General features: G+C 43.4%; 1 protein-coding gene across 1 annotated transcript in view; it reads left to right on the top strand.

The window, feature by feature from the left end:
* The window catches only part of GRIN2B (glutamate ionotropic receptor NMDA type subunit 2B), a 404,576-nt gene that overhangs the window by 121,223 nt on the left and 270,582 nt on the right, over positions 1-12,771 (top strand). The window contains exon 2 of the mRNA XM_046012453.1: positions 1,942-2,370. Coding sequence (XP_045868409.1) covers positions 1,960-2,370 — 411 coding nt within the window. The 5' untranslated portion in view covers positions 1,942-1,959. The remainder of the gene's footprint in view (positions 1-1,941; positions 2,371-12,771) is intronic.

The following is a 12,771-nucleotide window of genomic DNA, read 5'->3' as shown; positions in this document are numbered from 1 at the left end:
ACAGCTCTCCTTCTTGGCAGTGTGAAAGGATGAGCACCACAGCGAGAGTTCCAAAATCTTTTCTGCCAAGAACTGGATTGGATTTTGTGCTTCTTCAGCCACAAAATGTCCCCAGCCTCTCACGCCTGAATCCTTAATGCCTTTGCAGTCAGTCTGCTCAGACTGAATGCTTCTTTATCTTTCTTTTCAATATCCTCATTGTTTTCTTTTTGTTGGTTGAACTCTCAAACTCTCAAAGTTTTTAGATCTCTGGTATCTTACCTTTTCTTTCAAGCAAGTAGGACATATTGAGCCGCACTTTCATCCTTGATCTTTGTAGAAGAGTGAGAATCCCTGCTTCTGATTTTGGGTACAGTTTGTAGAATATTTCCTTGGAGAACAAAAATGCTATATTTACGTATTGGCATGCTGGTATTATAATATCACTGACCTTAGGAAAATTACATAACTGTTTTGAGCTTCTGTTTCTCCATTTGAGAAATGGGGATAAAGATGACTAATTTATAGGATTTCTATGAGGACTGAAGAGATTGCTTATAAGTTAATGCCTAACACAGGGCACAGACGATAACAGATGTGCCATAATGATTATTTAAAACAAGTCAAAACAATGTAAGTGGGGTGAGTTCTATTTAAATAAGAAGAGCCCTTGGAGAATGATGAGAACTGTAAAGAGAAATGACCAAGCTCTGTAGGGAACTTTGTCCTCAGTCTGGTGCACAGTGTAAGATTTAGGGGCATACGTAGAAGCAAAAGGCAGGAGTGTGTTGTAGGTAAATAGCGGTGAATTCGTGCAAACACAGAGTCAGTCATCTCAAGGAAGTTGCTGCTATAGGACGCCATGGAAAATTCTTCTAACGTGGCTCTAGCATTATTAGATATCAGTAGTATTTGTCCACATCACCATAGTTTGATATAACAAATCACAATTAAACTATTCCTTATAGGGGTCTCTGAGCATCTGACTCTTGTTCCCAGCTCAGGTCTTGATCTCATGGTCATGAATTTGAGCCTACTTAAAAACAAAAACCAAAAACCAAAAATTTTATTCCTTGTAATAATTGACTATAATTGACCCAAAAATGACAATGGAGAGGCAGTGTGGCATAATGCAATGGAATGCAAATTGGCTGAAAAGCCAGAAGATCTGGATTCATGTCTATTTCACTTAATTGGTACACAGCATTGGACTTTTCAGCTTCTTTGAGCCTTAATTTTAACATCTATAAAAGGGGAATGATAATATCTTTCTTATTTTTTTCCTTGTTGGTAATTGTTAGGCTCAATTGAGATGTTTTTTAAAGTACTGTCTATGTATTGGTTTTATGTGTTTCTTGTTTTTTTGTTTGTTTTTTTTAGTAGTAGTAAAAGTCAGTACTTAGAGTTGTTGAAGAATCTTCAGGCTCTTGTCCTCTTTGAGGTGAGCACAGAGTAAAGGGGCTTATGTTTCTGTAGCTCCCCATTGCTGGCTTATCCAGACCATGTTTTGTTCCTAGCCTCTGCTGAGTCCATTTTGCTGCTCATTTGCCTGGTCTCTGCCATTCCCTTGGCCCAAGAGCAATTCAAGGATGGATTATGGCAGAAGTGCCAGGGATCCCACAGCACCAGCGAGACCCCCCTCTTGGAGACTCCTGCATTTGTGCCCTTGGCATGATTGCCTGGACCCCTTGTGTCGTCTTTCCCTCTTTTGCCTCCGTTTGCTGCCCATAGCAGTAGCTTTCATGGTCTTGCTTAAAGATTCCTGATGCTTTTGAAAGTTTCATTTTCTTTCTCCCATTTTACCTAACAGACATGAGAGATTGGGGACTAGGCTTGAAGACAGACATGGGGTATGATGATCAGAGAAAGGAGATCAGGCCTTTGACTTGCAGTATCTAGCCCCTTCCAAGATAAGTCATGGAGTGGGGTCATAATGTAACCACTCTCTCTTTGTGTTTTCAGGGAGTCGACGAGTTGAAGATGAAGCTCAGAGCAGAGTGCTGTTCTCCCAAGTTCTGGTTGGTGTTGGCTGTCCTGGCCGTGTCAGGCAGCAGGGCTCGTTCTCAGAAGAGCCCCCCCAGCATTGGTATCGCTGTCATCCTCGTGGGCACTTCCGACGAGGTGGCCATCAAGGATGCCCACGAGAAAGATGACTTCCACCATCTCTCCGTGGTCCCCCGTGTGGAGCTGGTAGCCATGAATGAGACTGACCCAAAGAGCATCATCACCCGCATCTGTGATCTCATGTCTGACCGGAAGATCCAGGGTGTGGTGTTTGCAGATGACACAGATCAGGAGGCCATTGCCCAGATCCTTGACTTCATTTCAGCTCAGACTCTCACCCCCATCCTGGGGATCCACGGAGGCTCCTCTATGATAATGGCAGATAAGGTAAAGGAGGGTGATGGGGGTGGGGCAGGGGGAGGGTTGTGTCAAGAACCGAATGGCGCCTGTGTTGGAATGCAAAACTTGATAAGAGATGGAACAGAACTAGAATAGCTGAATCAGTAGGTAGATCAGGAATTAGTCCCTTCCTTCAGAGATGAAAGTGAGGAGAAGGACAGGTATTCAGAACTCCTGTAGTCTTGAACAGGGTCCATGTGCTCTTAAATGGATTCCCTGAAATGATGACGAGATGTTGAAGCTCATAGTTGTGTGGTACATTTTCTTCAAATATGTGCATGCGCAGCTCCTTTAAACCTTTAAAGTAAGGCGTGCTCTATTCTTTCCTGGAAACACGTATTACTCCCCCCCTCCCCTGCCCCATGCCGGCTCCAAGACTATTAAAAGAAAAATCCCTTGAGGCAGGTTATTTGTCTCCTTGAAGATACAGATGTCATAGGGAAGTACTCCTTGCTAAGTTGTCTGTGCATGTCACATGTCGATCTACACACCAGAGTGGATTTTAATCCATGGAACCAGTAGCAGCTGCATTTTCTCCATGCTTAGAATTGAAGGCAGTGGTCCTTACCCTTGGTGACCTATTGGGTCCCTTGAGGAGCTTTCAACAACCAGAGATTCTGAGTGCTGGCCCGCCGTGCAGCCTGGATGGACGGTTTCTTGAAAGCTTCCTGCATGATTCCAGTATGTGGCTAAGGTTGAGCCCCGCAGCTTTATGGCCTCAAGGAAATTGTAGAGTCTTCTGCGTTAATGTTAGGCTAACTGTTCTCTGACAAGCTCATGAGCATCTGACCATGATGCTTATTCTCTAATTGCAGAAGGTGTTTTGTTTGTGGTTTTATTTTGTTTTTCCTTTTTTTTTTAACTTATTCAGAGATTTCTCCTTCCTTTATTGATTATTGCTCATTGCTTAGGTGCAGTGCTCCTCCCATAGGCATTGTCCTTTGCGGTTATCATATCTTAGAATGATTCATTTCACTACAATTGCAGGATTTATTGCTTCTCATCACTTGGTCTCTATCTTTGCATTGTCCTCTTCTACTTCCTATCATCACTTCCAGAACTGTAGTTTTCTATTTAAAGGACATGCAGTGGGGTCACTGATGTTTGTAAACACCACAAAAGCTAGCGCAGACAGGGCAAGGGTACTCCTTGGCCAGTTGAGAACACTACAGTGCAAGGTTTAGCCGCCTCCAGGAACCTCGTGCTATCACTACCGCCATCTGTCGGCCGCGGGCAGAGATGACGCGCTTCTGTTAGGGAGCTTCCTTTATTCAATCTAGGAAAGGTCAAGTGGAAGTCTTCAAAGGAGGGGCCGCCGTTGCATATGAGAAAGGTGTGCTTCCATTCACCTGGGCAAAGGTAAAGATGTTAGAAAAGAAATTCTGGCACTAGAAGTCCATGCTGGGGGACGTGGGATAAACTGAACCAGAATGGAAAATAGAGACCACCTGTGACAAACTCATTGAGCTTTTGCTTCAGATAGAATTTGTTTTTCCTTCTTAACATCATTGTCCTCAGCTGACGATATTATATTTTCGCAGCGGTATTTTGAGGGCATGATGTTGCACTAAAAGAAGGCCAAGGTGGATGAACCAAATTTTTTGAATCATAAAGAAGTGCATGCTTATATTGAGCGCACGACATGTGAAAATAATTTATTATTTTTTTTTTTTTTGGTTACGCCGTCTATGGTGCAACTTCCGTTATTTTAGCACTCCCGCCCTCCTGCCCCCATAGGAAAGGTTATGGCTACACTGGTTAGTTGTTTCTCTGTTGTGCCTCTTACGAATGTGTAATAACAATATCATCATATGTTAAATTTGCAGACCATGTGGAGAGACTGAGCTCTTTTTCATTGATTCATTCTAGGTGCTTTCGTGTTTACTATGTGCTCAAGTACATACACTTTGCATGTATTGTCTTATTTTTTTAAAAAGATTTTATTTATTTATTTGAAAGACAGAGATCACAAGCAGGCAGAGAGGCAGGCAGGGGGGAGGGGGGAGCAGGCTCCCCCCTAGCAGAGAACCTCATACAGGGCCCAATCCCAGGACCCTGGGATCATGACCTGAGCTGAAGGGAGAGGCTTTAACCCACTGAGTCACCAGGCACCCAGCGTCTATTGTCTTATTTAATACTCTTATAACTCAGTGAGCTAAGTGTTATTATTTATCTCCTTTTGACAGATGGGGGAATTGAGGCTCGGAGTGATGAAAAAACCATAGCCAAAGTGATGTAGCTAGTAGCTGGCAGCCAAGACATCAACATTGGTTGCTGGCTCCAAAGGCACATGCTCTCTTGCCTCTCCAGAAAAACGCAAGGCTCGTCAGGGTCTCACGTACCTTCCTATTTACTTTGTCCTTCCCTATATAGCACCGTGGTAGATATTACCTGACTAAAATTCATCCATCACTTCATTCATAATGGCAGAACTGGGATCTGAGGAGAGAAGTAATGAAGAGATGAGATGGTGTAGTGCTTGGGTGCAGTCCGAGTCCACAGTGGACCTGTTGGTTCCTACTTCCAGGGGTAAAAGGGAGGACTGAAAGCAGTGAGGTGATGGTAAGGAGATCCCTCTCTGGTCCCTTAAACCTCCCGCCATGGCAGCCACACCCAAATATTCCATCTTCTGTTTTTCTCTTTAGTGGTTTTTAGGCAATTTCCCAAAATAGTCTAAAAAATATCTAACTGACTTCTAACCTGAAAAGATTTCCAAAACGTGGGTAGAAAAAAGAAAAGGAAGAAAGAAGGAGGTCCTGAATACCACAGAAACTGGAGAGTGGATGGAAGGCTCAGCCCTGAGGGGTCAGACACCTGAATGGGCTGGAAGCTGCTGAGGAGGGTGAGCAGGGGACCACCCCCCTCCAGCTGAGCAGGCAGCAGAGTCAGGATGCCTGGGATGCCCTCCCCCAGAGGGACATCTGCAGGGTTAAGGGATTTGCATGAAGGCAAATAAAAAGAGTCCCCCAGATCTCAGAGAAATAAGCTTTTGGGGCAAGTTTCAAAAATAAAACATGTCAAGTTCTAAGGCCAGTTTTTTTTTTTAAATAGAAGTTTATTTTTAAGTACCATGAACATATTTTACAAACCTAGAACGAGGACACAGAGTTTGACAACTATGAATCAACTGTGCGGCCACAGGACAAAACATTTGAAAATGGAACTGATGCAGAAAATCCAAGAAATGCGGCTTTGCCATGGCCTAGTCTTTGAGATACAGGTGCCATCTGAAAGATGATAAATAAGCCTTCCCTTTTGCTTCCCCCTTCTAGAAGATAGGTAATTGCTGTGCCGTTTTACCTCAGTTTCTTTGTTGTGAGTTCGCCCAAGCAAAGCCCATTTACTAAGTGTTCTTGTGGACAGTTATATTGTAGGAATAAAGCCCCAGTGGAAGGAGTTTGTGGTGGATGAAAACATGGATATAAAGATTTTTGACCGGGGTGCCTGGGTGGCTCAGTGGGTTAAGGCTTCTGCCTTCCGCTCGGGTCATGATCTCAGAGTCCTGGGATCAAGCCCCGCATCAGGCTCTCTGCTCAGCAGGGAGCCTCCTTCCCTCTCTCTCTCTGCCTGCCTCTCTGCCTACTTGTGATCTCTGTCTGTGTCAAATAAATAAATAAAATCTTAAAAAAAAAAAAAGATTTTTGACCAAAGTAGAGAGAGACACAAATTCAGCATCTGGTCAGATAGCCTTGTACTCAGTTTTGTTTTGTTTTTTTTTTGCATATGCTAATTAATGAGTACAAACATTAATGAGTGTTCTACTTTCCCAGTGAGGAAATGTACTCTATAGCATGGTGGATAAAAGCATGGGAGTTGGAAGAGTAGAGCTGTTAGAAGTTCTGAATTTGCAATCAGAGCTTGTGTTAGCCATCACCTCTAGATGTGGGAATCTGGACTACTCACTAGCCACTCACTCTAAATATTGATCTCCTTGTCTGTATAGAGGGGACCATAATATATATTATAGGGTGGTTGAAAGGAGAAAATACATAGCAAGTGCTTCACTACGTGTCCAGCACAGCATTGTCCTGGCTAAGCTGAAGGTCATATGGAACAACTTGAAGAAAAGGAAGTTTGATGATGCATGAAAAGAATGGGAATTGAATAGAGTCCTGGCCAATTGTAGAGATACTGCTGAACTAGAGGCCGACCAAGAAGAGAGGTCAGGTGAAAATCAGGGGAAGGGCTCTGATACGTGAGGTAGGACCCTTGGTCTTTCCCCACCATGAAGCCAAAGCTCATTGATTGTGTAGCTGTGCCATAGCCAAAAAAGGCACATTCAGCTATGGAACTGCTCTCAATAGGAGAGTACATTTAGGTGCCTGTAACACAAACTGTTGAGAATAGTAACAGAGACCATTTAAAAAGTGTATGAGTATCAGGAGGGGAGACAAACCATAAGATACTCTTAATCTCATAAAACAAACTGAGTCATTTATGGTTTGTCTCCCTCCCAATCCCATCTTGTTTCATTTATTTTTCTCCTATCTCCTACCTCTTAATCTCACAAAACAAACTGGGGGTTGCTGCGGGGAGGTGGGATTGGGGGAGGGGGAGCGGGCTATGGACATTGGGGAGGGGAAGCGAACCATAAGAGACTATGGACTCTGAAAAACAACCTGAGGGTTTTGAAGGGTCGGGGTGGGAGGTTGGGGCAACCTGAGGGTTTTGAAGGGTCAGGGGTGGGAGGTTGGGGGAACAGGTGGTGGGTAATGGAGAGGGCACGTTTTGCATGGAGCACTGGGTGTTGTGCAAAAAGAATGAATACTGTTACGCTGAAAAAATAAATAAAATGAGAAAAAAACAAAACAAACTGAGGGTTGCTGGGGGGTGGGTGGGAAGGTTGGGGTGGCTGAGTGATGGACACTGGGGAGGGTATGTGCTGTGAAATGTGTAAAACTGATGATTCACAGACCTGGACCCCTGGGGCAAATAATACATTATATGTTAATAAAAATAATTAATAAAATTTTTTAAAAAAGTGTTATGAGGTGATTTTTTTTGGCAGTTCCCTACCTGAGTATTAAGAGTCTCTTTTATTTTGTCTTGTTATAAATGCTTTTATTCTCCCTGAGATCCTGGATCTAGGATGCCCATCTCAATCTAAATAATGAACTAAAGCTAGATAATGTTCCTTTTGTTCCTTTTCAGGAAGTTTCTCTCCTGCTTTGCTGAAATTTTTCTTGGGTTTTCAGATTTTAGCTCAGAGAGGTTAAATAACCCATCTAGGATACCACAGCTTGTGAATAGTGGGAATGGGATCCAAATCCCAAAAGTAGCTCTCTGGAAGCTCATGCTTCCTGTTGATACAATTCTGCCTCACAGAACCCTAAAGTAAGAATTCTAAGTCCTGAGTTTTAGTTTCCATTCTCATGAGCTTTGGAAATTTGAATGAACAAGTAACATAAATTATATGATAGCTTACAGTTTATGAGATTTTAATTTTGTTTTCTGCCCTACCCACTTTACAACACTTTAAAGATACAGTGAAATAAAATATGTGGAAAACCCTGAAAAGGTACTGTACAAACAATTGCTTTAGGTGAGAGAATAAAGAGCAGTGTGATAGGAAATGACAGGTTTACTGACATTGGCATTAGGACCAGGGAAAATGGTTTGGGTAGGAGGTAGCAGGGAAAACAGGAAGTGGAAGTTACAGTAGGATCAGGCAAGAGGACACAAGATCTGCTCTTTAATGCTGCAAGAATGGAAAAGGTCATGCCAAGGAGACGGTCAGGGTCCGAAAGTAGTTGGGTTGACCAGAGCGCAGTGGGGTAGCTAAAACAGGTACCATACTCTGTATCTCATTCCTAATACAAGGGCATATGAAAATATTCTCACTGTGGTGTGTGTTATGATTATTTGTATGGTGTATGTTATGCTTCTTTCCTTTCTAATTTGTTTGGTTGAGGGATGATGCTTTGAATAGCACTGTAATTTTTTGCACAGAGTGCTACATTTTGAATCCAGGTGGGTGTAGGAACATGGCCTCTACTCTTCATTGGCCCTATCTTTTCTTGCTCTCCTCCTTACTGGCTGTGCCTCCCCTAACATGCATCTCATGGCCATGTGTTTGGAGAGAGTGGTTGAGCCAGCAGTGACATGTGACACTTGTAAATAGACTATTGCCCTCCAGTTGCTCGTATGGGTCTCCATATCCAGCATAATCTGGAAACCAAGATGGCGATGCTACTCACATTTTACTCTGTGCTTCTTCCTGACTTTTGGTGTCTTTCAGTTGTTTACCTTGCTCGTAGTTGTCTGTCCTGTGGTCTTCCCAGGGACTGAATACTTCCAGAGCATACTGCGGTGTTACCGTACGGATGAGGAGCGTTAAGACATTGTAAATAGGACAAGAGAGCAAAAAGTCTTGATAGAGCGTGCCAACTTTGTGCCAGGTGTGATGTTAATGAGCATTTTAATTCTAACGTGATCCTGTGAGATAAATAGTAGTAGTGTTAGTTTTTGGTTGATGTGGAACCTAAATTCAAGTGCGTACCAAGGCCAAAGTGCCACAGCTGGAAGAACAGTGGGACTGGGGTCCAGACCCGAGTATGTTTGACTTTAAACGTTTTTTTTTTTGGGGCTGATTTTGATTTATTTATTTTTTTTTCAGTGTAACAGTATTCATTGTTTTTGCACCACACCCAGTGCTCCATGCAATACGTGCCCTCCCTATTACCCACCACCTGTTCCCCCAACCTCCCACCCCCGCCCCTTCAAAATCCCCAGGTTGTTTCTCAGAGTCCATAGTCTTTTTTGGGCTGATTTTGAAACTCGCAGTCCACATGCTGAGGAGTCAGAAGAAGACTGGGATAGTATTCCCTGCCTGGAGGTCTGTTACTCCTCTCCCATCTTCCTCTTGCCTTGTACTATACTTGGGGGAAAGGTGGGTGGGCCGTTCTCTCTAAGGCCCCATACACATGGCGGTGGTGCGGCCCTCACATCTGCGTGGATTCCCGGCCTTTCCACCTGTGCCACCCCTTTAAAATTGGAGCCAGGGTTTGCTTTCAAGAGACTGGCCAGTTGAAGTCCAGGTGCAGTTTTCATGCTTGGAGAAACTTGGAGAAGTGGGAATTACTTTAGGCATTTATAGACCTGGAAGCACCTGGTGCTAGAAAGTAACGCATGAGCCATCCTGTGTTTCTCCTCCATCCTCCAGGAAGGTGATGACGTATCTATAGGAAGGCGGGGGTGGGACATGGAGAGAAGGCAGGCTTTGGCACTGTTAGTCTGGAGCGCTGTGCCTTCACCAGCTACGTGAGCTTAGTGATGCTTTTGAAGCTCTCTGAGCCTCGACATTTCCTTTTGCAAGACAGGGACAAAATAACACCTAGTTCTCAGTGGGTAGGTAGCTTGATAAACCGGAGGCCCTTTCTTGTATCTTCGTGTACGAGACTGTTTAACGCTTTGAAGGCTATGGGATCCTCATGTTTTCCTGTTAACTGAAAGAGAAACGCTTGGGTTATTCATACCCTCCATTTTAGGCCTGGTGGATAAGCAGCGGCTTGGTGGACTCTGCCTCTGCAGTGATGCATTTATTGATTGTGACACGGGACACGATCAGGACTTATCAAGATGTTAAAACCTGCGACATATAGTGATTTCAGTAAACTGATACACACAGGGCATAAGCAATGAAGATAAGTCAAGAAGATTAAAAAAGAAAGCCCAACAGAATAAAATAGTGTTTGAGCTTAGGGTCGCTCATAGATTTGGAAGTGTTAGATGAGGGACATATTAAAATTACTCGGTAGGAAGTAGTGACTTGTTATATATATAGGGGCAGGGGTATATGGTGACAGTTAACTCACTGTCACCAGCCAGCTTTTAACTGATCATACTGATACCCTTAGGAAACCCCTTGGATTATGATTTCTACATGAAGAATATATTTTTATTCCCCTTTCTGAGGCTTCTTTAATTCTTTTTGCCTTATTCTTAGACAATAGATCTATGTTTTATTCAAAATTATATTTTGATTCTGAAGTCTCAGGGTCCAGCATTAATGAGAATCATGTTAAAGGCCAGTTTGATTCCATTTTTTTGAGGACAAAAAAATTGTGGCTACAATTCTCTTTTACAGTGACCGAGAACACCCAAATTATTGTGTGTTGTTAGCTGGTTGCAGTGAGCAAAGAACTAACATTGATTGGTCATTGACTTTTGTCAAGCTCTGGGCTAGTCACCTTATGTGAGCTTAAACATGTTATTCTATTTAATTCTTTCACTGCATTTATGAGGCGAGTATTATGTCCTTTTTCACAGATAAAGAAATTGTAGATCAGAGAGGTTAACTGTTTTGCCCAAGACGTTTAGGTGGTGATTTGCTCATATTGGCTTGAACTAATAGGTGCTTACTGGGGTCTCAGAACAAGGCACCTGGAGATGGGGACTGCTGGGGGTGATTCAGTGATACGGTGAAGTCAGGGCTGACTTCTGGGATTCCCTTGGTATTTTTGTCATGGTTATGAGGATGCTGTCCTAGCTCTAGGCATCGTGCCCATACTCAAAGAAGGAAAAGGTGGGGTATGGATATTAGATCAGGAGGAATCTTCTCCGTGTCCATAACCTCATGAGTGCAAACGAGGTCACATGACCAACTCTGTGGGCATCGTGAGGCTTTCTGGTGGAGGTAGCAAAGGGGCAAAGGTTGAGAATGAATTTTGGGGTTAGTCAGAAGCAACTCTCAGAGGAAGTAACTGATAGTCTGGGACTTCAACCAATGTCTTTGTGGTTTCAAAGCTCGAACACCTCTTGTGTCATTTCTCTTGGTTCACATTAAATGCTGCTTTTGTGCCCTTTGTCTCATCTCCTCATATTTCCTCCAGAACTGGGACCTTGGCTCATCCATTATTTCCTTTTTTCCTTAAGTATCAATTTATTCCTTTCTGCTTAGTGTTCCTCAGGAGATACTTGGAAATGTTTGGCAGTGGGGATGGGGGAGGGAGGTTTGAGGTTTCATAATGACTACCTTTGTAAAGTGTGTGTGTGTGTGTGTGTGTGTGTGTGTGTGCGTGTGTCTGTGTGGTTTTGGCCCTTAGAACCTGGAAACTGGGCATGTTGATTGTCCTGTAGTATGTGTGATAGTACCCAACAGTAAAGAACAGGTCTACCCCAAATCCAGTTCATTCCCCCGCTAAACATATTCAGATCACTCTCATATTAATAAACATAAAGCCTTCCTTGACCCTAGTTCTCCCTCCCTCTTTCTTTTCTTTTGACAGTTCAGCTCCTTAAAAAGTAGTTAGATTGCTGTTTTCACTTCCTTGTCTCTCACTTTCTACAAAACGCCAAATCCAATGGACTTCCTGTCATTCTTGACCTTCTGCAGCATTGAACACTCTTGACCCTTTTAGTGCTATTCTAAAAATTATGATGACAAGAGTAATTAGGTTTGTCATACATTTGGTGACAGTGGGAAGGAGAATGACTAGAATTTAGAACATGGGTAGGTCATATAAGTGGAAATGTTCTATTAAACTGCTGGATATGGACTTGGAAGTAGAGGGAGTGATTTGGGCTGGAAATATAGATATGAGTCTCATTAGTGAGCAGAGGGTAGTGGGAACCAGAAAGGTGGATGAGATGGCTCAGAACAAACAAGTGGAATGAGGAGAGAGGTGAGTCAAGGACAGAACCACCTTGGGGTGCACCATGGTTTGAGGGACCGCCAGAGGGGTTGGGGATGATAAAGGAGCTGAGATATTTATATTGGAGGTTAAATGAGAACAAGAAAAACGAAGAAAGAGAGGCATTCTAGAAACCAAGAACGAGTTCTAAGCAGGGTAGTTACCCAGTCTGGAAATCAACCCAGGACACTTCCTTCCCCCTCAGGATCGTTGTGCAAACAGTGAGGAAACCCTGTGATGGTCCTCTTCCCTCCCGGCTCTGCAATGACTGATGATGTCAGTGCTAGCCCTCCTCCGCCCTTGTCTACACTGCCACGTGGTAGGGTCCCTCTGTGATCCTTCAGAAACTCAAATCTGATTGTTAAACACTTTTGCTTAAAACTCTGCCCTGGTTCTCCACAGCTTGGAACAAGACATCCTCTTTGATCTGGTCCCAGGCTACCTCTCCAGGATTTTCTCTTAACCTTCCCGCCCTTGAAGAGTAATGTCAAGCCACACTAAATTATTTACCACTCCCTGACTGGTCTTTGCTGTTTCGCATCTCTGTGCCTTTGTTTGTGCTGCCTTCTTGCCTTAGAATCTCCTCTGCCCTGTCCATCCAGAAACACCTACTCACTTTCCAAGAGAAGTTGTGGTATTTCTGTGAACTCTCTTCTGACTCTTATCTTCGTAGGATTTACTTTTTTTTTTAATCCCACTCCACGTGTGCCCTATTTATGCTTTAATCATACCCTGTCTTATTTACCCATCTGTCCCA

The sequence above is a fragment of the Meles meles genome, chromosome 7 (assembly GCF_922984935.1).
Source record: "Meles meles chromosome 7, mMelMel3.1 paternal haplotype, whole genome shotgun sequence".
NCBI classification, from domain to species: domain Eukaryota; kingdom Metazoa; phylum Chordata; class Mammalia; order Carnivora; family Mustelidae; genus Meles; species Meles meles.
Note: the sequence above shows the minus strand (reverse complement) of the source record. Positions and strands in the feature narration are given on the sequence as shown.